Raw genomic sequence first — 27,628 nt, 5'->3', positions numbered from 1 at the left:
AGGATATAGAAAACGTTTGAGTGATAAATTATGTCTACATAAATATCGTTTGATTAGACATATTAAAAATAATATGTATTACATAATTTTTTTTAAAATGATTTGTTTACTAAAAAACACCGTCCACAAATACAATGAAAAGGATATAGAAAACGTTTGAGTGGTAATTATGTCTACATCCATGCTAAATATGCAGTAAAACCTCTTGCATGACTAATAATTTCTCATGTATTAGTTATACCTAACATAATATCAAAATAGAGTATAGCTACACAAAGCTAACGCATAATGTTATTTTTTTAATCCATCTTATCAAACGCTTCCTAAGAATCTATCAGAGATAGTCTTACTATTCTTTTCAAAATAGTAAGAACGAGATAATGTATATGTTACTTTTTTCGAACCCTACTCATACTAGTACTAAAAAACTTTATGGCTGAGATTTTACATTTCCATTCCACTTTTTTTTTCGGAAACTTGAGAGGATAACGTGCACACCACTATAACCTCAGTATTTTCAATGAGCACTCTATGATGAATATTTTATACGTATTAGGTAAACTTCTTATTATGTAATAACCTTCAAACTATATAAGGATGAAAATTACATCAGATAAACCCAATATGATAAACTCGACTCAGAAAGTTCTGAAAAAAATCGATTCCGAATCATCCACGACAACTTCTAGATCAACTAACTTTCCAACTTGCATTGAGCTCCAAAAAGTTCACTATCCAAACACTTCCCCATATCTCTCTTTCTTATCACCTCTTCCACATCTCCAATCTAGAAGTGTTTTTGCTTCAATGGAAACTCAAAACCAATTAGCTGAAACAAAAATTCCTCAAGAATTGCTTCAATTTTCATGTCTACCAGATGAAATCATCATTGAAATACTCTTGAGGTTACCAGTAAAATCTCTCTTGAAATTCAGGTGTGTTTCAAAATCTTGGCTTTCTTTACTCTCAACTCCATATTTCATCAATACCCAGATCAAATTTTCTGTTAAAAAATCCAAAAATGTGAATCTTAGACTTGTTATAGTAGCTTCAGTATCTGGTTTAATGGGTAAAATGTGTTCTGTTTACTCTCTAGATTATGAAAATTCCTCTGTAAATGTTGATAAAATTGATTACCCATTAAAAACCCCTTTTAGATCTGCAAAATTTTTGGGTTCTTGTAATGGGTTGATCTGTTTAACCCCAATGTCATTTAAACTTATGATATGGAACCCTGTTACTGGAAAACACAAGGAATTTCAAGATTCATTTGTTCAATGTGCTGTAAATTGTTATATTAGATATGGGTTTGGTTATGATCATGTTAATGATGATTATAAGATGGTTAAGATCTTTAGTTTTCCGCGAAATGAGGGGAAATATGAGAATAAGGTTAAGATTTATAGCTTAAAGGATGATTCTTGGAAAATGGGTGAGGGGTTTGGTAGTGGTTATGTTAATGCACAAACCGGGATGTGTTTGAATGGATATCTTCATTGGGAGGTAAACCATTGTCACGACTCTGGTGGTGGTGGTGGTTCTGGTGCTTGTTCGGAGATTATGACTTTGGATTTGGCTATGGAGACATATGGGGTAATGGCATTGCCTAGTTGTGGAAATGGGAGTACTAGTTGGTCGTTGAGTGTTTTAAATGGATGTTTAGTTGCTTGTTGCAACTATGAGCCGGATAGGACGGATATGTGGGTGATGAAGGAGTATGGTGTGGAGGAGTCGTGGACTAAGTTGGTTTCTAATCTCACGGCTCCCCCTGGTCGTTTAGGTTATGTCTCGCCTTTGTCTGTGTCGGAGAATGGTGGTGAAGTTTTAGTGAGGCTTGGTACTAATATAAGTTTGTACAACGCGAGGAATGCTTCACATGAATCATTGGACATTCATTCATTGGGTTATTGTCTTCAAGTACAAGCGATTACTTACAATGAGAGTCTAGCTTCGCCTAATGTTGGTGATACGTAGTTAGCTCAGGAGATTATGACTTTGAGTTTGGTTACTAAGATGTATAATGGGATAGTGGCGTTGCTTAGTTGTGGAAATGGAAACTTCCGTTGGATAATAGTTGCATGTTGCAACTATTATCCGGATAGGAAGGATATATGGGTGATGAAGGAGAACGGTGTGAAGAATAGTCTCTCTTCTCCGGTCTCCCTATGGTCATATGGGTTATGTCTCGTCTTTGTTTGTGTCAAGAGAATGGTGATGAAGGTTTAGTGAAGGTTGGTACAGATACAAGTTTTCACAACACGAGGAACGCTTCATACAGATCCTCAGATACTCATGCAAGTAGTTACTAACATCGAGACCCTACCTACGCCTCGTGTTGGTGATAAGTAATTTAGCTTACTATGCTTGTGTTGTTCTTTCTGGAGATTTACTAGTTATGTTGCATTCTATGTTGTACTTTCGCGCTTCGTCTAGTTAAACTATTGTCACATGTATTATCAATGTAAGGTTCTTGTGAAACTACATGTCTCAATCTTCTTTCAAAATCAAGGTACTATATGTTTTTGGTTGATCAGATATAAGAACCATGTGTTTGATATGATGCAAGTCATTTTCCGGTGTTTGTTGGTGAGTGAAAAAAGTCATTTTCCTGTGTTTGTTGGTGAGTGAAAAATACTTTCCGAAAAAATGTATATTACAAAAATAATAACAATATCAAATCAGAGGGTGTTTTGATGAAATTTGGAGTGCTAAAGATTAATAATTGGGAAAATGATACCCATAAAGCAAGGGAAGTCATTTCAGCATTGAAAAGGACTTCTAACTTCTTGCATGTGAAGATAATTATGATAGGAAATTTTTTTTCAAATAAAATGACTTTCATCATATCATATCAAACATAAGAGTGATTTCTTGAGTATGAAAATAACTATATATCATACCATGTATCGGTGGTAGCATCGAAGAGGTCATATATTAATTCTCTTTCTGAAAAAATATAGAGAAAAAATGAATTATAATTACAACGGAAAAGGGTAAAAAATAATTCCAATGTATTGAAAATGAGTGGGTTTCATTAATATTAAAAGATTACAAGTGGCATATTTAAATAATGATGCCACGTGGCAATTGCCAATTAGAGTCATAGATTTTGCCATTTTAAAACAAAACAAACAAACATTAAAAACCACTTAAATATCTTATTTTATTGAGTTTCAACTTATTAGGTGTGCAAGTTTTCCACCTAAAAAATCACTAATTATTTATCAAACATACCTTAATTATCAGTTGTTTTCCTTTCCTATTATCACCTCCGTCATTCAGGTAGGAAAAGGAAACATTTGATTGTTGAGTTCATATAAGATACTCACACTAGATTGTAGTTCAAGTATGAACCTCACAAAATTGAGATACTTTAGATGTTTTTAACTATTCACTCGCCAAAATATTAAAAATAAAATATGTTATTTTTTACCGCAGATAAAAATGACTTAATGATGTAAAAATTATTTATACTGAAGTTGTATATTTTATTACTTAAACTCAGAAATATATTTAGTAATCTTTTAATTTATTGATATGTATATATAACGAATTTGAACAAAAGGTATCAATTCACGTGAATCTATAACCAAATTAGTACTAGATTTGGAGCGGCAAGGATGCCACTTACATTGTCTTCTTTCTCATTTCAATAACTATTAGATATGATAACTTGTGCCAGCACGGGCTCAATATCTATTATTTGTTGTCTTAATTTATATGACACTGATAAAATTTAGAAAGACAATAAAATAGAAATGTTTTTCATTTTAAGTTGTTATTTTGATTTATAATAATTTTTACATAATAGTTAATTTTGATGTATATGTATTTGATATTTTAAATAGTTAATTGTTGTGATTTATAATAATTTTCATATAATTTTTAAATATATAACAAATTAAAAGGAAAGTGATAATACATGAAAAAAAATATTGTGATAATATAATACTTATCTTCTTTAATATTAAAAATTATAATAAATATGAGCGTAATTTATTTCCTTGGTCTTAATATTTAAGTAATTTGATCACAAAATTACTATGTGTGATGCTACCTACTAATACTTGTTTCTAAAGTCATTATTCGTTATTATATTTATATATATATATATATATATATATATATTTATCATAAGATTTGATTAGTTACAAATTGAAGATTTCGAACTGAAAGAAGTAATAGTCAAAATAGTGGATCTTTATCAATGCCTCTCCATTCTCAATTTATATAATTTACTTTCTTTTTTAGTCTAACATATTTTCATATTAAGTACTCCATCCGTCTCAATTTATGTGACTTATTTTCTTTTTTAGTCAAACTCAAAAAAATGAAACATTTCTATATTAAGTAACAATTTAAGTATAAAATGTCTGTTTTACCCTTACTGAAATGATTTACAGCTACACAAATTTCTATCATTCATTTTGGACCACAAATTTTAAAAACCTTTCTTTATTTCTTAAACTCCGTGCTGAGTCAAACTACCTCACATAAAATGGAACGAAGGGAGTAATAATTTAACTTTAAAATGTTCATTTTACCCTTAATGAAATTATTTATAGCTACACAAATTGGATAAGTCAATTTAAAAAGTTGCATAAAAAGCATATGTAGTAAACATTTAAGGACCACACTTTGTAAAAAAAAGCAGATAGTGAAAGGTAGGGGTGTACAAGCCAAACCGTAAAGTCAAACCAAATCGACGAATCAAATCAAACCGACAAAAATCAATTTGTGGTTTGGTTTGGCGGTTGAAAAAAAAACCCGACCACTCTTGGTTTGGTTTGGTATTAAAAGAAAAAAAGTCAAACCGACATAATATATATATATTTATATTTATTTATTTTATTTATAGATAAAAATTTTTATTTATAATCTACTTTGTTGATATATTTTTAGTTAGTTTATGGTTTTCAACGTTTATACATTTTATTTCAAATTTGGGCTTGTAAAATTTTGTAAATATTATATATATATAATTTTATTTTATTTATAGATAAAAAATATTATTTATAATCTACTTTGTTAATATATTTTTAGTTAGTTTATAATTTTCAATGTTTATATATTTTATTTCAAATTTGGGCTTGTAAAAATTGTAAATATTTTATTTTGTATTAAGATCCGAAGTTACAATTATATTGTTATAGTTTTTCAAATTCGAAGTTAACAATTTACTTTGTAAATATTTTGTTTTGTATTCAGTTTGCCTCTAGCCTTTAATCCTATTAATTTAACATAATGAACGTTGATATTTCAAAAAAATTATTTTGTACTCATGCGAATTTTACCATCTTTTCGAAAATTTCTATTCATTTAACATTTTTTTTAAGTTTAGCTTATCACACAGGTAAGTGAAAAAATATTTGATCTATTTTTCAAATACCGTATAGTTGTAAAAAATAAAAAAACGAAAGAATCGACTAAAGCCGAAACCAAAAAAACCGACTTTATGTGGTTTGATTTGGTTTTTAGATTTAATAAACCGACATAGTTGGTTTAGATTTTTTTTTTATGAAAAACCTAACCAAATCGACCTATGTACACCGTCACTACACCCCTAGTGCCATAGGAATGGCAAATAGGGAGGGTTAGGGCGGATTGGGGCAAGGCAGATCTTGACCTACCAAGATTTTGACCCGCCCTACCCTGCCCCGTTTAACATTATTTTAAAAAGGGCAAATTACAGAAATCACATACTTTTAAGGCAAAATTACAATCTATCCCTTAAAAGTTTATAATTACAAAAATCCCTCAAAACGGATACAATAATATAAGCGCTGATATATTAATTTGATGCGCGAGATACATTAATCGTTAAGTAAGATACATTACATTTTATATATGATACACTAATCTGATGTACATTTTATACATGATACACTATCTGATGCGCGAGATACACTAATCTGATGTACATTTTATACATGATACACTATCTGATGCGCGAAAATGAGGAATTTTGGAGATTTGTAAAACTTATAGGAGATAATGATAATAAGTAAACTAAAATGTGAGATTTCTACAATTTTTCCTTCAAAAATTTGCCCTGCCCTAACCCGCCCCGCTAAGACCTGCCTCGCCCCATTTATGTTATTTTCCATTTTCTTATATATTTTTTACTTTGAAGAATGAATTTTCATTCAACTTCTTTTGATAAAAATTTTAACACTAGTACTGCAATTGTTTTACATATATCTGCTAAGATTATTATTTTTCACCAAAAACTTTATTTGCTGGTCATAATTAATTACAGTATATCAAAATAGACTCATAATTCAAAACATACCAAACAGTTTCATAGCGTACTGACTTTGATATTTGCTGCATTGGAATATATTCCAAAAGCTATACTTTTGGCTTGCCAAATTTCAGAAATACCTCTACTCTTTTGTATTAGCGAGAAAACCGAAAACAACCCGTTACCCGCTCTACTCTATTATATATTTTAAATAAAGGGAAAAAAGACAAATATACCCTGAACTATCGTAAATGGTATGCAAATACCCTCCGTCATACTTTTGGGACATTGATGTCATTTTCCGGTGTTTGTTGGTGAGTGAAAAAAGTCATTTTCCGGTGTTTGTTGGTGAGTGAAAAATACTTTTCAAAAATATGTATATTACAAAAATAATAACAATATCAAATCAGAGGGTGTTTTGATGAAATTTGGAGTGCTAAAGATTAATAATTGGGAAAATGACACCCATATAGCAAGGGAAGTCATTTCAGCATTGAAAAGGACTTCTAACTTCTTGCATGTGAAGATAATTATGATAGGAAATTTTTTTCCATAAAAACTGACTTTCATCATATCAAACGGAAGAGAATAATTTTTTGAGTATGAAAATAACTATATATTATACCATGTAGCGGTGGTAGCTTCGAAGAGGTCATATATTAATTCTCTTCCTCGAAAAATATTGAAAAAATAATTATAATTACAACTGAAAAGGGTAAAAAAAATTCCAGCGTATTGAAAATGAGTGGGTTTCATTAATATTAAAAGATTGCAAGTGGAATATTTAAATGATGATGCCACGTGGCAATTAAAACTCTTAGATTTTGCCATTCGTTAATCTCAAGGACATGTTTAAAACAAAACAAACAACCATTAAAATCCACTTAAATATCTTATTTTATTGAGTTTCACATTTGAAAATTCACTAACTATACATCAAACATATCTTAATTATCAAATGTTTTCTTTTCCTATTATCACCTCCGTCATTCAGGTAGAAAAAAATAATAATTGATTGTTGAGTTCACATACTTTGTAATTCAAGTATGAAACTCAAAAAATTGAAATACTTTAGATATGCTAGAGTAATATCTATCAAATAACCCTGAGGGGTAGCTCAGCTGGTAAAGGCCTGGGACAAAGTCCTTCAGGTCGCCGGTTCGAGCCCCAGCAGGGCCACTGGAGGCATTACAAACCGGCCGTGTCTCCAGGGCCCCGTGGAACTAACCGTGGTGGACCCGCCTTGAAACAGCGGGACCCGGTGGGTATAGCTAGTCGGGTTCGCAAAGCGACGCCCGGAAACCACGGTAAAAAAAAAAAAAAAAAAAGTAATATCTATCAAATAAAATTTTAATAGCCCCAATTTATTGGATGAATCAATTTAAAAAGTTGCATAAAAAACGAATGTAGTACACATTCAAGGGCCACACTTTGTAAAAAAGCAGATAGTGGGGTCCATAAGTCAAAGTAATATAGTATATTTTGACAAAGGACAGATGAATAAATACATAAATATGTGTTGCAAATCAGAGCAATAAAATAATCATGATAGCAGTTGGTACAAGTCAGTCAGTTACAGTGATTATGTTTGATAATACCGAATTTTCCCCTTGGTCGGCAAGTAGGTATGTTGAAGAAGAGTTTCTTGTCGTAAACAAAGGCGGAATCATGATTAAGAGTTTAGGAGTTTACTGAACCGTCAATTAATTTTTGTTAGGGGTTCACAGGTTAATATACATATATATTTAATTAGTTTTCTAGTACAAATACAGGGTCTACGAAAAAGTTATAGCTCCGCCTCTGGCCGTAAACTGACAATCTTGATGCTTGTGAAAAACTTAGTTGTTATAGACGGCATAAAAGCATCTATGCACTTTGTCATTTTTCTAAAAAAAACTTAAATATAAGCACCTAAAATTATTGAGCCATATGAGCATTTCACATTACATTCTTCTCAACTTTTTTCTTCCCCTTTGTTAACATTTTGCCAATCCCAAAGTTACCATGGAAATAAAGAACAAGTATGTAACAATAAAAACCAACATAAATGGTGCACCAAAAGAGTCAGACTTTGAGATAAAAGTCGAAAACGTCTCACTTATCATTGAGTCTGAGTCTGAGTTTAAGGATGTTGTTGTCAAGAACATGTTTGTGTCAATTGATCCGTATCAGATAAATCGAATGAAGAGCCAAAGTTCGTCACAAGGAACCATAAGTTTTGCAACTGCCATTAGTCCTGGTGACTCCATTGACAGTTATGGTGTAGGAAGAGTTTTGTTCTCTCATCGACCTGATTTCAAGAAAGGTGATTTGGTAGCAGGGTTACTTACCTGGGGAGAGTATAGTATAGTAAAGGAAGGTTCGTTGTTGAATAAGTTGGATCCTAACACGGGCTTTCCGTTGTCTTACCATGTCGGAGTTTTAGGATTCAGTGGACTAACTGCCTATGGTGGATTCTTCGAAGTGTGTAAACCGAAGCCAGGGGAGAAAGTTTTCGTGTCTGCTGCTTCAGGTTCGATAGGGCATTTAGTAGGACAGTATGCTAAATTACTTGGATGTTATGTTGTTGGCTCTGCTGGTAGTCAAGAAAAGGTAAATTTTCTTAAGGAGAGGCTTGGATTCGACGATGCATTCAATTATAAACAAGAAACTGACCTTAAATCAGCTCTGAAAAGGTGTTTCCCTCAAGGGATTGATGTCTACTTCGACAACGTGGGAGGCAGGATGTTAGAAGCAGCAGTAGCAAACATGAACTCATTCGGCAGGGTAGCTGTCTGTGGGGTTATTTCTGAGTACACGAATGCTACAACACGAGCTGCTCCAGAGATGTTGGATATAGTCTACAAAAGGATTACCATCAAAGGATTCCTAGCATCTGATCTCATGAATGTGTATGCTGAGTTCCTGTCGAAAACAGTTGAGTACCTCAAAGGTGGAAAACTCAAGACCATTGAAGATATCTCACGAGGCGTTGAAAGCATTCCCTCTGCTTTCATTGGACTGTTCAATGGCGAAAATATGGGCAAAAAGATTGTCAAAGTTGCAGATGAGTGAAAAAAACATGAAGATTCATGAATAAATAAGTCAAGAACGAACTTACTTCTGTTATATTAGCGAACAATATCTTATCTGTGCTTCTTTCAACTTTCAAGTTGTAATCCATTTTGATGCTCTTATTCGATATGTGTAAGCTTTCTGGTAATTCAAGTGCTCGAGAAGTCTGTAGAGCCAACTCGGCATAGAGTTGGAGGCAAGTCATAGCCACCTGCAAAATTAGTAGTAGTTAGGTTGGCTATGTAAAGCAGAGATGAAAACTCACTAGTATTAATTCTTAAATATGTGTATGGTTGAAGTCTTGAAGATCAATTTAGATTCGTGTTCCTCAAATTAGATAATCTGATAGCATGGCTTTCTAACTATGTGGTTTTTGAGAAAAAGATGAACATTGTAACAACAATATTTCCAATGTAATTCCATAAGTAGAACCTGATGTACACAAACCATACCCTTACCTTTCGAGGGGTAGAGAGTAAAATACAGACCACAAAATAGCAAGATAACTAAAAATTGGAGTAAAATACGAATCTTAGGAAGATGAACATTACATATCATCTTCTAATACAGATCAATATACATACAACAGACGTTCAACGGAAGGAGAAGCTTAAAACTACCAACAATGTGAGATACAATTAGTAGATGTAGGTAAGTCTCGCTCTATACATTGCACACAGTAATAACATTAGTACATCACAAATGAACTGTAAAAACAGGGAAAGCCCGCGTTTCTTCATTGCGCTCCACGCAGTTACAGGTGGTGGATTAGTTGTTTGGTTGTTCCATACATAGCTTTTTCACTTCCTGAAAGTTCAAAATACAGAAAAATTAACCAAAAACCTCATTGACATCTCATATGACAAAAGAAAAAAGCAAGGTAGATCTAGAAAGCAACACATGAAGAGCTAGCTCTGGCACATTTTACATTTAACATGCACTAAACACGAGCTGCTGGTCTTATTTGAGCAAAAAAGACTAGCTCCATTTCCCAAAATTTAAGAAATGTCAAAGGTGCTTCAGTTCACGTTCTAAACAGTGAAGATGAACAAATATAAGGTAGTTAAGTAATTTCAAGTCTAGACTGCATGAAAGCGGTGCACAAATGGTACACGTAGTCTATAAATACCAAAAGAAAATAAAAACTAAGAAAGGGTCACAAGATATACTCATGTTGTGGATGCAACATATTGACCTTCCCAAAAGGTTATTTGATTCAGAGCTGGAGCACTTCACAAAAGGCATAGCCCTGCCTAGCTCCTCCAAATTTTACTCGCAAGAATTTCCAAATGCAAACCTGTGGGAGTTTTAATCTTTTTCCTTCGTATTATTTCCACTAAAATGTACAATTAAGTTACCTTGGCTACGTCTCATTTCTCCCCTCTTACCTCTGTTTAGTGTCTAACAGAGGATGCAAATCAAGAAATAGAACCACAACAATAACTAAACCCATGTTTCAAATTCTTGAAACTGTTTTACTACAAGGATTAGATATGTTTCCTTGTTTCCACATGCTTGGCTACATTAACTTTGGTCAGATTTCAAAGTCACAACTAATAGTTGATACCGTAACGAAATAAGAGTTTCCCTTGAAATGATGCATCGAAAAAGGCTATTCATGTCTCACTTGGTGATACGTAACCATAGAACCAAAGAATTCTGAAAAAGGTCCAGTTGCATATACATCAGCCGTTCTATTTAGAAACAAAGATAAAAGAGTTCTTTATAGCAGGGAAACTTCTTATCCAAAAAAATGAAGATGAAAAGTTTTTGTACATTAGTAACTTTGAAGACAGAACCATCTTAAACAAAGCTTTAAATCCCAATTTATTTCTCAACATTCTCCTGTTCATTGGTATCTCCAATCTACGCTAGTGACTGATCATAACAGCTAAATATGTTTCCTCAACTGCTTTCTCCTTCCAACTCACTTTTGTTCAAATCAACCAAAAGAAGATTCAGCCATTGATTGAACAAATATGTAACAGAATGAGAAGACAATAGAAAATTAGCAGTACGCTATGAGGAGCAGGGAGGAACACCAAAACTGGATAGTATATCCTACTTTAACTCTTATTCCATAATTCCCGTACTTTCTTTTATCCATATTAAGTTTCACCTAAAGACTAGTAAAAGTAGGCCCTGGATCAAAAAAAATATACCCCTGTCAAGGTTTACACAGATTCCTCTGCCATGATTTCTGTGTCGCTGATGGTCTTTATGCTTAGTTTGTCTTGACTAGATGTAAAAAAAACCTTACAGAACTTCTCAAGAAGAGAAAAACAAAGTCCTATTAAGTGGTAAACACTAAAAACTATAACCAAATAATTGTTGTTGCGACAAGCTGTTTCATGGAACTATGCAAAAAGGAGAAAGAACAAACAAGATATCTATGAACCACAATTGTAATGATGTTGCATATGCAATATCTTATTCAATAGTTGACAAAAGAAACAAATAGAACAACACAAGTTGAAAAATGTATTATGCAGAGCTCTTACATGTCATAAGTCGGGATTGTCATTCATCTGAGCTTTTGCAGCCTTCATTGTTGTTGTGGAATTGGCTCATTTTGTAAAATGGGAGATATTAGGCTTTCAGTGTAGATTTCCGCCTCAAGACAGGCATCAAAGTTGGTCACCTCCGGATATCTGATCGAATCATCACTGGGATTGTATATCATGAAAATTGACCCAAACACGAGCAAAATTTCACCTTTTTTTGACATGCAAAGGGGTGGAGAGAACATATACTTCCCAGGGTCATTAGGACAACTGATGGTATACATTTTTTCCCAAGAATCTTTAACCCCGTAATCCTTCATGACCCACACGTCTGCCCGAGTTTTGTTATAATTACAAAGCACAGAAAGATTATCTTCCAACACTCCCAACACAAAATCAAAATTCCCTTTTTCATAGCAGGGCTGCTCTATCTTTCCCCATTTCTCATCCTTCAAATTAATAGAAATGATATCCCAGCCATTATACTCACCAAGACGAGCAGTAGTAGCCCAATGAAGCTTCCCCTTCACAAACTTACCCGAATCATTCAACAACACCCCACCCTGAAAATCATCAACGTTTCTCCAAGAATCACTCTTTAAACCATATATCTTCACCTCAACATCATACGAACCACCAGCACCAAAAATACAGAAAATACCCACTACCTTATAATCATCATGAACCTCGTCATATCCAAAACCATACATAAAATAGTAACCACACCTCAATGTCGGCCTAGAATCCGGCAATCTCTTGAACTTCCTAATCGACGGGTTCCATATAAACAAATCATTTTCCTCAATAGCAACACAAATCAACCCATTAACAGAACCCACAATCCAAACAGATTTAACTGGATTTTTCATAGGGTAATCCAAATCAAACGCCTCAGTAACAGACCCATATAACAAAGAACCAAGAGAACAATCCTTAAGATTGTATTCAGGTTGAACAAAACTCAACATAAGCCTATGGTGTTTGTATTCCTTGTCATTAGCAGACAAACTAAGATGGGTTTTAACAAAATCTGAGCTAGAGATTATACCAAGCCAAGACTTCGAAACACACCTGAACTGCAAAAGGGATTTCACTGGAACCCTTTTGAGGATTTCAGTGATGAGTTCTTCGGGTAAATTGGGGGTTGTAAAGGTTGAATCTTGCATCGAAGTTGATGGAAATTGAGACTGGTTAATGGGTTTGCTCCGTTTTGAGTTTTGATGGGTGCTTTCATCTTCTTCAGATTCCATTTTTGGTAGCAGAAATTTGAGAAATGAAACGATTGTTTTGCTCTGCAATTATGGAAGATTCTCAGTACTGTTCAGTGAATTTCCCCCAAATTGTACTGTGGAATGTTTAGTCTCCCGAGGACATTTTTGTCAAAGTAAGGGTATTTTTGACTTTTTCTTTTTCTGTTTTTAAAATAGTTATTTCTGATCTTTTATATATATAATATAGGCAAAATTACCAAACTACACTACATATGTTTACATATTCTCGTTTAATCCCTACTCTTTCATAAAAATTCAAAAATCCCTATTTTCCCCCAAACCCTCTATTCCGGATACTTTATTTTGAAAGAACCCAAAACCCACCTTTCTCATCCCCAAAATCTCGCCTCTAATCTTTCCCCACTACCAAATCAGTTACCGAATTCAAAGCAATTTGATTTTCAAACGATTCTATCTCTATTCAACGGTCCAAAGTTCAAAATAGGTATTATCATCTTCTTCATTTTTCTTTCAAAATCAATTTTTGTGTTTCAATCGATTTTGGATCAGTTGTCAAAATGGATCATTCATCTTTTAATATTGGAATTTCCCAAATAATAACACCTAATAATGATCAAATTTTTGATTCAGAAGACCTCAACTGGGAAGAACAGAGGTCTAAAAGTTTGCATGCACCGACATTAATGGCAAATCAAGCTTCTATGAAGAGAAAATCGAAAAAGGAAGTGGGGGCATCATCCAAAGCAAAGATGCAAAAACTCAAAAGAAAAGGAGTAGAAAGGTTGCCCCTCCCATTTCTCGACCAACACTACCCATGATATGCATTTCTTTTGCTTTTAATTTAGACCTGTCAGTATTGTATCCACCCAACTTTACTTACACATTTCATTCAATTTATAATGTATCTTCTTTCTGTTTGCAGTGAGTACTGCAAAACGTATGTAGCTGCTTTTGCTGAATTTCTGAGCGACGAAATGAAGGTCCCATCGATTCCTTTTCGAAGTGACTATCTTCGCTCAAGATATGCAACACTGTTATGGAAATATGATACCGACAAAGCCAAGACGGAGTACGTTAGCGAGAATGATGATCCTACAAGGCTAAAGAGTGTCTTCATTCCATTGACAGATGATGAACTGATAAATGTAGAATAGTAGTTAATTTATTTACTGACTTACAATCAAGATATAAAGTTTTATTGTTTTGAAGATACATTAAGTATTTTGGAGTATTCCTCCCCAGGTCAACATTATATTGCTAAGTAATTCATACTTCTAACTTTGAAGAGTTTTTATGTCCATAATTTTTATGTCACTTTTAAATTCGTTTTCAATACATTTTAATACCTTATTAAATTTTTGTATATTATAAGTATTATACATATCACTACAGCTTCTACTACAGTGAATCACAAAATTATCAAGTATATGATACAAAATTATTTTCACAAATAACAAAATTTTATTCTTCATATAACATGGTACTTATAAGATTGGTACAAATCACAACAGATGCTACTAAATCATTATCATTTACATAATATTATGTATATGAAACTTAGGTGCTTCAAACATCTCAAATTGATACGATTTTATTATTTCATGCCAAAGTTACGAAGATATTAAGTATCAAATACACAAAATTGATACCAAAATTACTCTAACTTTTTTTAAGCTGATATTAAATTTCTAGAAAATTATTATCTACATGAAACACAATTGCGTCCACAAATATCAAAATTGTATGTATATGATATATAATATTGGTAAAAAATACTACATCCGATACTTTATTATTAGTAGATACAAATTTTAGAAGAAGATATTATGTATATAATATATCATTGATTCAAATGATACCCTTTTTTACATGTTGTCTCTTTTAACTTTGGCACACATCGTTACAAAGATATTAAGTATCAAATACACAAAATTGGTACTAAAATTACTATAACTTTTTTTAAGCTGATATTAAATTTCCAGAAAATTATTATGTACATGAAACACAATTGCATCCACAAATATTAAAATTGTATGTATATGATATATAATATTGGTAAAAAATACAACTTTCGATACTCTATTATTAGTAGATACAAAATTTAGAAGAAGATATATGTATATGATATATCATTGCTTCAAATGATACCTTTTTTATATGTTGTCTCTTTTAACTTTGGCAAACATCGTTACAAAGATATTAAGTATCAAGTACACAAAATTGATACTAAAATTACTCAAACTTTTTTTAAGCTGATATTAAATTTCTAAAAAATTATTATGTACATGAAACACAATTGCGTTCACAAATATCAAAATTATATGTATATGATATATAATATTGATAAAAAATACAACTTCCGATACTCTATTATTAGTAGATACAGAATTTAGAAGAAGATATTATGTATATGATATATAATTGCTTCAAATCTCTTTTACATGTTGTCTCTTTTAACTTTGGCACACATCACATCTATTCTATCCCATACAAAATTTACAAACAATTAAGTATCAGACACACAACAATGCATACCAAACTAACTTTATCATAAATTAAACAATAAAAAAATGTAGCCAGAATTCAAAACACAACATTTTTCATTTATTGCATCATGAAGTAGGAATCACAAATTTTCGTTTCAACAATGCTTAGAGCCTTTGCGTCCCTTTTTCCACTTTCAACACACACAATTGCACCTGTTGTTGCATCAAAATTTTGTATCTCTTCATCACTTTAATCCGATGTATCAATGCATAGTGGATACACACCGAATCCTACCTTATGTTTCTTCACTTCTATGTACAATTTCACCCCCATATCATTCCGAATACACAATGGAGATGAATTACCTTCTACGACGTATCTGATCTCCATGTTTTTTTTTGATTCATCAACATTCAATTCTACTGCAATTGCTGAATTAAGATTAACGAACGAAATATTTTCCCTAACCACTATGCCATCACTTCTGTATCGCTTGAATTTAACATTACTTTCCCATATTCCTGAATGCCTTAACAAGATCGAAATATTCATTACAAATCTTCACCAAAAAATGCGCTGCAATTTTTTTTGAATTAGCCTTCCAGAGCTTTCGCAAAATAGGAAGAGCGAATTTCAAAATTTGAAATTTGAAATTTTAGTTCAGTAATCGTTTTATGAATGACTGATTTGTAGATGAAAGAAACGTATGCATGAATTGTGGCAGTCAATTTTTATTTTTGTTTTAAATCCCTTATTTAACGCACTAAACTGATAAAATCCCTTTTTTAACTCATTGAACTGATAATTACAGCTTCTAAATTAAGTATCCGCCAGCATATTAAAGTATCCGCAAAACAATAAAATAAAGGGAATTTTATAATTTATGAAAGAGTTGGGATAGAAACTAATTTGTTTATTATACTATGTGCTTTGTATAGTTTTTACATAAATATATTAGATGGGAGATGTCCCGTGCTCGAGCACGGGCCCAACATGTTGAGTTTCAATAAATTGTTTTCACGATTACTTTTAGATAGTATAGCTAAAACAGTCAACAACGGGTGGCCACAACCTCGTGCTAACACAGGCATTTCATATACAATGTGTGAACTAAATAACCGGATTCAAAGATTGAAATTGAGAGAAACTCGAAAAATATACATTCGTGAGTAATTGATTTGCTTTGTAATTCAAAGTACCTATGTTTGATTCCTTGCTTGCATGAGATTTCACTTATTCTATGTCAGCAAATTCAGGATAATATAATTTTAATTTCATGCCAAAACTATTCTAGTATCAATTTTTTGTAGATTTTATTAGAGATTGTTTAGGAAAGAAGCGGCTGGCTATAGGATGCTTATGTTGTTAGGAGTCTTTTCTGTAATGAATTCATTTGGTCGGATTTGAATTCACTTCAGATGCAAATTAATAATGTATCTGAAGCTTCTTTTTTATTTTTTTATATATTCTGATGGGTATTATTTGGTCTGTGTTTTTGCTATTTGAATTAGGTGGAGAAATCAGTATCATACAATGAGGCATTTTGATACTGAAGAAGCAACATATCACTTCCCAGAATCACATCACATGTGAATAGGGGTGTCAAATTGAACGGGTTGAGCTTAAATTAGGCAGGTCAAAATGAGCCGCTCAAAGAGTTACTTAGGCCAAAATGGATTAGGCTGAAATGAACTAAAAGGGAATCATAACTCAACTCGCTCAAGTTTTACTAAGTTTTAATTTTGTTTTACATAGAAACCATGACCCTTTCTTGCTCAAACAGATAAACTCACAAGAATTTCCCGAACACACCTCTATGTTGCTCGGACTTAAAAATTGTCCAAGGTTGCGTATCAGAGTGAGGATCTGATACGCAACATAGCGCGCGCACCCCTTTGGCTTCCTTCCCTTGCTTCCACAATTGTATAGGCTATAGTTATATGCATATCAACAGTAAAACCACAAATATCAATCAATGGCTGAGTGTCAAACTATTGACATTGCTAAGGTTTTCACGAGGCTAATCTTGACCTGCCATCCAAGATTAGCTACCTTTTCGTGTTTCCATTTCTTGGCTACAGTCACTTTTTCAGAATATTACAATCAATAGTTGATATCATGACAAATAGATCAACACTTGAAATGCATTAAACAACGGTTTTCATCTCTCCCTCAGTGAAACAAAATCGTTGCACCTAAAGATTTTAACATTTAATATTTGAAATGTAAAACATAATATAAATGAGCAGTGCACGTACTGATCCACGTCCAACATATTATGCTGCCCACCCATTTGTGCCTGTGCCAACATTTCTGCTAATATTACACAGAAGATTTTTACACATAAATTCATGCTCGACATCAAAAGTATTGAGTTCAAATCATCCCGGTACTCTGCAATGTTACATCTGCCCCTCTGTTTAAACAAAATCCCTGCTGTTGGGCAGCCATCTCTGTTTTCAAGGTTACAGAAACCTATTTCTCATATGAGCTAATGAGGTTAGATTCGCGATTTTCTAAACATTTTGCATATAACAATGGCTTATGAATCCAGTACATATAAGGGAAAATGACTAACAAAATCCAAAGTAATATGATCTAAAAAAGTCGTTTACATATGCAATGCTTGTAGTTGAAATAACAAATATAAGTAAATCACCTCGAGGAAAATGGACATAGTGAAACTCTTTCTAGTTACTATTTGTTATTTGATCGTCTTGATCTGAGCTTTTTTCGCCTATATTTTTGTTGCATCACTAGTCCGGCCCTCCTCCGATGGAAAAGGAGAAACTAGGCTTTCAACATACATTTCCACATTCTCAACATAGATTTCCACATTCTCTAGGATATGATCAAAGTTAATAACTTTTGGACTGAACGAGACATCCTTTGAATTGTATATCTTGAATCTTTGTGCAAACGCAACCAAAATTTCACCTTTATTTGACGTGAAATAGGGTAGATTACACACATATGGATTATCAACACAATTGATGATAAACATCTTTGTCCAAGATTCTTTAACCCCGTATTCTTTCATAACCCAAATAGATACATACTTTTCCTTGTTATAACAAAAGATAGAAAGATTACTACCCAACATTTGTAGCCGTGGAACCATATCTCCTTCCCCGTAGGAGGGATTCTCTACCTTTCCCCATTTCTCATCAGCCAAATCAAAAGAAATGATGTTCCGATCGCGATTCATGGGGTTATATTCAAAACCAAAAGGAGTAGTAGCCCAATGAAATTTCCCGTTCACAAACTTACCACAAATATTGGAAGATAACCCACTTGGAGGACAACTATTATCAACACTTGTCCAAGAATTACTCATTAGACTATATATTTTGACCTCAACTAGAATTAAACCGACATTAAAGAGAATTACTAGTACCTTATAATCATCATGAAACTCGTCATATATAAAACCATACTGATAATGGATAACATCTTTTACTCCAGTTTCATAACTAGGCAATTTCATGTACTTTCTAATCGATGGATTCCATAGAAACAAGTCTCTTTTAATGTCGTCGACAAGATAAGTCAAAAAAATCAATCCATTCACCGAACCCAAAATATGATAAAATTCATAAGGTTCTTTAATGGGAATATTCAAGTCAGATGTCTCTATAACAAAATCATAGAGTAAAGATCTAAAAGAACAATCCATAAGATGATTGTTCCGGGGCCCAAAAATTCTCACCATAAGCCTATGATGGGTGTTTTCCTTGTTAGTATTCGATAAACTGAAATGAGATTTGATAAATTTAGGGCTAGATATTAAATCAAACCAGTATTTTGAAACCGACTTGTATTGCAAGAGAGATTTCACAGGAAGCCTTAAGAAGATTTCAGTGATGAGTTCTGATGGAAGGTTAGCGAATGTCGAATTCGAGTCTTGCATTGAAGTTGATGAAAACTGAGAATAATTTGTGAGTTTGGTGCGTGGAATGTGAATTTTTTTAGAAGTTCCACTTTTTCATGAGAAGAATATGACTGCAACTGTGGTATTATAAAAGTCTTAACTTTTATATTAGAAAACCTAGTAGTTAATTTGGCCCAAATAAGCCCGCTGGCCCATCAAATTTCAAAGTTCGTGTGGATATTGACAGCTCTAGATAAAATTATGAAAATGGTCAATTAAATATACACATTGTTCATATTCAGATTAGATTTGAGAACTTCTGTTTAAATTTTGGATTTGTTCGGACTGGATTGATTTTATTAAAGTTCGATTTCAGATTAATCAGTATGATTATTTTGGATTTCGCATTTTGAGCCTCTAAGTGAGTTTCTTCTTCATACAAAGTGTATCAGCTACTTTTTTTTTTTTCCGTTTCACTGTTCAGTACAGTGGTTGATAGTTAAGGATTACAATTTACTCCCTTAAGCAAGGATGTTTCCACATAAATATCGTGTATTGTTCTTAGTAGTTCTCAGTCACCGACTTGGTCCCATGGTGGATGCACACAAGCCATCACTTATGTCAAATTTTCAGAATATCACAAAAGATAGCATTATGATTATAGAGTGACAATTAAAATGGCATTAAACAATGTTTTTCATCTTTCCCTCGGTGAAACACATCCTATTCGAAATATAGAACAGAATATATATATGAGCAGTAGTAGCATAATCGTACTAATCCACGTCCAACATATTATGCTGCCAAAAATGGGTAATGAGTTACCCATTCGTGGCTGCGCTTCCAATTCTGCGAATATGGGCAGAATGTCAGAGCATTAACCGTCCTAACAAACATAACTCGATTTCTGTCAACACCCAAAATATCTTCCAAGGATGCAGGACTATCCCCAAAAAAGCCTTAGAGAGGAGCTTCATTCAGTGCTGCTAAGCTATCAGCGATATGGATCGCCTTTGGAATACTCAGCCTCCGGAGGAAGCATCTGCAATCATCCAAAATTGAAGAGTTGTGCATCAATATTAACTTCCAGGGGCTACAAATTATGCGGAAAAGCTATAGTCAATCCAAGTAAGAGAGCAAGTAATTCAGCTTGAAGAACATTGTAATTGAAGTAGAAGATGTAAATCCTAAAATCCATCTACTATTAGTGTGAAACGATTAATTCGAGGGCCAATTGCACATTGTTTGAAACTCAGTGTATAATACCAAAGATTTGTCAGCAGGCGGGTTTAAACATATATATGACATGTGCCTAACCATCAACACATCACAAGACGAACTCTTACCACTATATTAAAACACGGGAGTTTATGTAGTTGAGATAACAAATATAATTAAAACAATTTGAGGAAAATGGACATAGTGAAACTCTTACTTGATCTGAGCTTTTCTTCGCCTCTATTTTTGTTGCATCACTAGTCTGGTCCTCCGATGGAAAAGGAGAAACTAGGCTTTCAATGTAGATTTCCGCAGCTTCTCGATCATAGTTAATAATTTTTGGACTGAACGAGTTATCTTTTGGATTGTAGATCTTGAAACTTCGTGAAAACCCAACCAAAACTTCACCTTTATTTGACATGAAATAGGGTTGTTCATGCACAAATGGCATATCAAAATAATTGATGGTAAACATCTTTTTCCAAGATTCTTTAACCCCCTACTCTTTCATAACCCAAACAGATACATACCTTCGCTTGTTATAACAAAAGACAGAAAGATTACTACCCAACACTTCTAGCCGTGAATCAATATCTCCTTCCCCAAAGGAGGGCTTCTCTGCCTTTCCCCATTTCTCATCAGTCAAATCAAAAGAAACAATGTTCCGACTGATTTCCTTGGTATTATATGACCAGAAGTAAGAGTAGTCCAATGAAGTTTCCCATTCACAAACTTGCCACAATCATTTAAAAAATAACCACTTGGAGGACAACTATGATCAACACTTCTCCAAGAATTACTCCTTAGACTATATATTTTGACCTCAACTCGATTTGATCTGTTATGTTCAAAGAGAATGACTACTACCTTATAATCATCATGAAACTCATCATATATTAAACCACAATGATAATAACAGTTAACATTTATTAGTTCAGATTCAAAACTAGGCAATTTCCTGCACTTTCTAATCGATGGATTCCATAGAATTAAGTCTTCTTTCTCACCAGCACGACAACTTAGACAAATCAATCCATTCACAGAACTCAAAATATGATAAGATTCATAAGGTTCCTTCATGGGAATATTCAAGTAAGATGTTTCTGTAACAGAATCATTAAATAAAGATCTAAGAGAACAAATACGAGTGTACGGGTTCTTATTAAACATCACCATAAGCCACTTATGGTGAGTGTTTTCCTTGTTACTAGTCGATAAACTGAGATGAGACTTGATAAATCTAGGGCTAGATATTAAATCAAGCCAATATTTTGAAACCGACCTGTATTGCAAGAGCGATTTCACCGGAATCCTTAAGAAGATTTCAGGTCGAACTCGAGTCTTGCATTGAAGTTGATGGAAGTTGAGAATGTTTTGTGAGTTTGGTGCGTTGAAGGGAGGGTTCAGATTCCATTTGGGTTGCAATATTATATTTTTAGAGTTTCACTTCTGCATGGGGAGAATATATGACTGCGACGACTTTGGTATTATAAAGGTCTCTCTTTATAACCTAGTACCTATTATCAATAGAATACTCTTTGGGTTTTTAGTTCGGTCCGAATAAGCCCATCAAATTTTAAAGTCCATGTAGATATTGATAATTCTAAAATAGTTCATGTATTATGTATGGTATTATAATATTATTTAGTACTATGTTTGATAGGAATTTGAGCCTATGAATATGTAATCAATGGATTAGTTATACACCCTATAAAGTATTATTCAAGAGAAATTTCACCGAAAGCCTTAAGAGGATTTTAATGACGTGTTCTGCTGGCAGAATAGGAATCGTCAACATTGATTCTTTCATTGAATTTGATACAAATTGAGAATATTTTGGGAATTTGAGTTTGCAATTTTTTTTTTTAGTATCATTTTTGCATGAGAGAGGCGACTGCTTATTTGATATTGTGGGTTACAAATATTTATTGAGAAGAGTTACTTGAAAACGTAACAAAAGTGTTTTTTTTTATATTTATTTTGAGAGTTCCTTACAATATTGAAAAACCCTAATATTCATTTATTTATTTCTCTGTAATTTATATTTTAATATATTCTATTTATTTACTAGTTACTTTGTTTTCTTTTCTCTAATAGACTACATCTTCTTCTTCTTCTTTTCTAAATTCAATAAACTAAAATAAAAATGATAATTAAAGAACATACTTACTATAGTTACTAGGGGTAATGTGGTAAAATCACAACCCTTCGGTCATTACCTTGGATAAAGTCCAAACGGTCACAACTCATCCAAAAAATCACGATCTTTCAAAAAAGTCACATCATTTTTCATTCACACCGGCCTTTTTCAAACCGAACAACAGCTTCTTGATTCAATCAACAAAGTTGGTACAATGAAAAATCCTTTTAAACTGAATACAGTGACCTCCCTGTTCACTATTGATCCGTTGTTGTGTCTACAAAACTCGAGTTGCATTCGTCGAGGATTATATTAGCCTTGTATGGATTCTCACCCTCTGCTTATATTTTTCAGAAAACTAGTTATATTCCGAAATCTGTATACTTAATTTTTATGTCTTGTACATCTTGCATGAGCCAAACATTCAGGAAGGTCTTTTTATTGGATAAGACACAAGTACCCCTAGAATATGACCGAAATCTAAGAGACACACCTAAACTTAATTAGGGTCCTATTACCCCCTAAACTAATTTAATATGAAATAAATACCCCACAAACGCTGACATGGCATAGAGAGTGTGCACACTCTCTTGAAGGAAAGTCATGAGTGCACTGTGTACAATTAGACACATGTCATTTTTTGATTTGGTAACTTTATAATTAGTTAGTACATATTTTTATTGATATTAAAACTTATATATATATATATATATATATATATTATTTTTTATTTTTTTTGTAAAATATTTATTTTAGTTTCTTTTCACTTTAAAATTTTTTTAATTAATTTATTATCTTTTCACTTTTAATTATTTAAAAAAAATTATGCGTATTTTTAAAAAAAAAATAAATTTGAAAGTGTCCTTTAATTTTAACGTTTTAATTTTTTTTATGTTTTATTTGATTTTCTTCACTTATTTTGATATCCATTCAAAATTAACTTATTTTAAATACAAGACATTTGGAATTAAATTTGAAATCAAATCAAAATGAAAGACAAAGAAAATAAAATCAATAGAAAAATAAAAGAGAAAAAACAATGAATGTGTATTAACTTAATTTAAATACAAGCTAAAGAAAATAAGGATATTCTTTTTTTAAAAAATAAAATTTAATTTTTTTTAAAAATTAACTTTTTATTAAAAAAATATTTACACACGTAGCGGACGAGTGTGTACAAACACAACCAACTTAGGTGGTTGAAGGTGCTACATCAACACAAAAGGTGCACAAAAATACGAAAAAAATGAGTTCAGGGGGTAATAGGACCTTAGTTAAGTTTAGGTGTGTCTTTGGATTTCGGTCATAGTCTAGGGGGTACTTATGCCTTATCCCTCTTTTTATTGACGCGTAAGTTCATATACGTTTAGAAATTGAGTTTTATAGATGATTTCTTGTGATTTTACGTATGTAGGTTTAATGTTCATGCACCACATGACGAAATATATCATCAAGTTGTAGGTGACCGTATCCTAGTCAATGCTTATGTGGAGTGCTGCTGGGGATGAAAATTGTAAGAAAATAATATTTGATTCTTTTATGAACAAGACAATTTTTGTTCTGTTTTTTTTTAAAATACAGAGTCTGTGATTTCTCCAGATTACAGCCCTCAGACAGAACAAACAATATAAAGTAGGACGATTAATTTTTTATGAAATTGTAAGGTACTAATTTACGAATTTGTAAATTGAGACTTGTATGACTTGTAAGGTGTTGATTAAATGAGTATAGTGTTGCAAGGATATATGCCAATTTACTGGAATGATGTAACGTTGCTTCAACATTACAAGGAACAAGTTGGAGGCACAAATGAACAATGTTGATCAAGATTTGGGAGTCAATGAACAAGGTGTAGGTGCTAATGACATGATCGAGGTGCTAATGAACAATATATGGAGGCACTAATGATCAAGATTTAAGCGCTAATGAGAAAAATGTTGTTCGATTGGGTGATGAAATAGATAATATAATTTATGAACCAACAAATGATGAAAATGCATACATACTTTGTTAGTGTGAAATAAAATTTTGTCTAGTGTGAAATAAAATTTTAAAGAGTAAAAAACAAACTACTTTCGCAAAAAAAAAAAAACCACTTTCGCTAAGACTCTTCATCTTCGTCCTTTTAATTTAACATAGATAGACATAGATAGTATATTGTGAAGACATTTAATCGCGTTGAATACCATAATATTGTTCATGTTATTACAACTAATAAGTGAGAAACAGGCTTCTTTATTTTTAATGTTCACAATAAATTTAATTTACTGCGCCCAATTATTAATTGTGATTATAACTATTTGTATACAATAAGTTCTCAATTTCTAATCTTTTTATTCTCATACTCAAAGATTCTAAATATAATTCTAGAGAAATATTTTTTATCTGAGATCTTAATATTTAAACAATTACAAAATTCAATAATCGTGAATCATCTTAATCCAACACTATATTTTTTTTACTGATATTTAGGAATATGAAATTTATGAGATTCTTTTGAGTGTGAAGTTCAAGCAACAACTTAAATGCACGCTCATATTTGGCGAATTTAAAAGGAAAATAAATGATCAAGTTATACTTAATGAAATTTTTTTAAATCTATTACCAAAAAAATGACCATTTTTTGGAAAAAGAATTATATAAAATATCTTTTGGAAATAGTACAATAAAGATTTTTTTTGACTGATTTTTTGGAATGAGAAATTTAAGAGATTCTTTTGAGCAAAATTTCAAGCAACAATATAAATGCAGACTCATTTTTGGCAAATTTAAAAGGAAGAAAATTTAATCAAGTGATACTTAATGAACAAGTTTAAATCTATTACCAAAAACAGAATGACCATTTTTTGGGAAATGAATTATATAAAATATCTTTTGAAGATGGTACAATAAGCAAATATTTTCAGAGCACAGAGAAAAACATCAAAAACCTTGTTGTCTTCTCAAATGGAATTTGAAGCCTCCAATCTACACCAAAAGAGGAGAAAACACACCACCCATACTCCACTTCCGTCTTCTTCAGTTCAAGATTCAAATTTTGAATCTGGTGTTTTGCCAGGAGAGCTCATCACTGAAATTCTCTTAAGGCTTCAGGTGAAACACCTCTTAAAATTCAAGTGTGTTTCAAAATTCTGGCTTGGTTTAATTTGTAGCCCTGAATTTGTCAAGATCCATCTCCGTAGATCTGCTAATGACAAGACCTGCCATAGGCTTATGTTGACGTTTGATTCACCTAAAAAAAATCTTAAGGACTGTTTCGTTAATTCTTTATTTTATGACTATGTTACTAAGACAATTGACGTTGATTATCTTCCAAAAATATTCTATGAATCTATTAAGTTTGTGGGTTCTGTCAATGGGTTGATTTGTGTTGTCATTGAGGAAAAAGATGTGTTTCTCTGGAATCCGTCAATTAGGAAGCTCAAGAAATTGCTTAGTTCTGGAACCGATTCATTTTACATGTATGGTTTTGGATACGATGAGCTTCATGATGATCATAAGGTAATGGTAACCACCAGAATTGTGGATGATGACAATTCAGGCTATAATGTGGGCAAAATATATAGTCTAAATAGTAATTCTTGGAAACGTTTGGATGATATACGAAGTGCGATTCAAATTTATAAATCAGGTATGCTTGTGAATGGGAAGCTTCATTGGGCAATTACTAATAAGCTTTCTATTAATTATTATGATTGGGTCATCCTTGTTGTTGACTTGGTTGATGGGAGATGGAAAGAAATAGAGAACCCACGCTATGGAGAAGGACCGTTTTATTCTATTCCGTACCTCGGTGTATTAGAAAATGAACTTTCTATGATTTGTCAATATACCATGAATCAGGTAGATGTATGGGTTATGAATGAGTAGGGAGTTAAGGAATCTTGGACAAAAATGTTTAACATTAGCATTGGGGTGTATTATTTATTTGGTCCGTCCTTTTGCATGTCAAGTGAAGGTGAATTTTTGTGTAAGAACACATCATTTTTCATGATTTACAATCCACATGATGACTCAAAGAGATTTCCAAGAAAGTCCAACTATGACCACCTTCAAGAGGCACAACTCTACATTGATAGCCTTGTTTGGCCCTTTTGCGAAACGTACCAGGAATGCAACAACATCATACGCAGCAAAAGTTCAGATGAAGACGACAATCGTGTGCTAAATAATTAGTAAGAGTTCTCTATACATTTTTCTCAACAACTACTAAATTTTGTTTCTTAATAACGAAAATAGTGTTTTGTTAACTGTTATGTTCTACAAAACTTTCAGGAAGTGAATGCTGATATTTGGAACAACGAATCTACTCCTTGTTGACTACACGGGTTGCAATGAAGAAGGATGGGCTTTCTCTGTTTTTACTATTCGTTGTAATGTACTAATGTTATTTCCTTGTGAGTTAAAACAAGATTTACATATGCTCGTTGATTGCATATCACATTTTGTCGGTACCTTTTAATTTGGTCGAGATAAAATTTATGTCAACTGAATATTTCTATTACAAGGCTCGGAATAGTTATTTAAGAGCTATTCAATGTTCATCTTTTTAGAGCAACTACATAGTTAGAAAATCAATGCTATCTGATTTTTGAAACGAGAAAACTTTTGCTCTTGATTGGTTTTATAAAAATAAATTGTTCATTGTTTTTGTATCGTACTCTCTTTACCTAAACCAATTGTCTCATAATATTAGAAAGTACTATATTTATCGCATTTGCATTGGGCTACTCTATATTGTGCGTTTTCAGAAAATGATCGTCACTTATTAATACATTCTATCAACTATTTATTACTCAAACCTTTCCTCTTTAACATTTATCTTCAGTTCATGCAATAATTTATTGATATGTTATATATGCAATGACTGGATTTAGT

At 32.5% G+C, this 27,628-nt stretch overlaps 4 protein-coding genes across 4 annotated transcripts; 3 read left to right on the top strand and 1 right to left on the bottom strand.

The window, feature by feature from the left end:
* The first annotated feature begins 751 nt into the window (after nt 1–751).
* On the top strand, nt 752–2,152 carry LOC125808752 (F-box/kelch-repeat protein At3g23880-like). Its single transcript, XM_049488413.1, has one exon. The coding sequence runs from the start codon at nt 808–810 to the stop codon at nt 1,972–1,974; it is 1,167 nt and encodes a 388-aa protein (XP_049344370.1). The 5' UTR covers nt 752–807; the 3' UTR covers nt 1,975–2,152.
* Nucleotides 2,153–8,248: 6,096 nt separating this feature from the next.
* Nucleotides 8,249–9,628, top strand: LOC125808763 (NADP-dependent alkenal double bond reductase P2-like). Its single transcript, XM_049488425.1, has one exon. It carries the CDS (start codon nt 8,249–8,251, stop codon nt 9,296–9,298), a length of 1,050 nt encoding a protein of 349 aa, XP_049344382.1. The 3' UTR covers nt 9,299–9,628.
* A 2,186-nt stretch (nt 9,629–11,814) lies between these two features.
* LOC125808747 (F-box/kelch-repeat protein At3g23880-like) lies at nt 11,815–13,118 on the bottom strand. The gene has a single exon (XM_049488409.1). The coding sequence runs from the start codon at nt 13,050–13,052 to the stop codon at nt 11,844–11,846; it is 1,209 nt and encodes a 402-aa protein (XP_049344366.1). The 5' UTR covers nt 13,053–13,118; the 3' UTR covers nt 11,815–11,843.
* A 12,578-nt stretch (nt 13,119–25,696) lies between these two features.
* On the top strand, nt 25,697–27,070 carry LOC125808701 (F-box/kelch-repeat protein At3g23880-like). Its single transcript, XM_049488357.1, has 2 exons — nt 25,697–26,593; nt 27,026–27,070. The coding sequence occupies exons 1-2, from the start codon at nt 25,697–25,699 to the stop codon at nt 27,068–27,070; spliced, it is 942 nt and encodes a 313-aa protein (XP_049344314.1).
* Nucleotides 27,071–27,628: the final 558 nt, after the last annotated feature.

Source organism: Solanum verrucosum, unplaced genomic scaffold (assembly GCF_900185275.1).
Source record: "Solanum verrucosum unplaced genomic scaffold, falcon-dt-bn FXZP01000218.1, whole genome shotgun sequence".
NCBI classification, from domain to species: domain Eukaryota; kingdom Viridiplantae; phylum Streptophyta; class Magnoliopsida; order Solanales; family Solanaceae; genus Solanum; species Solanum verrucosum.
Note: the sequence above shows the minus strand (reverse complement) of the source record. Positions and strands in the feature narration are given on the sequence as shown.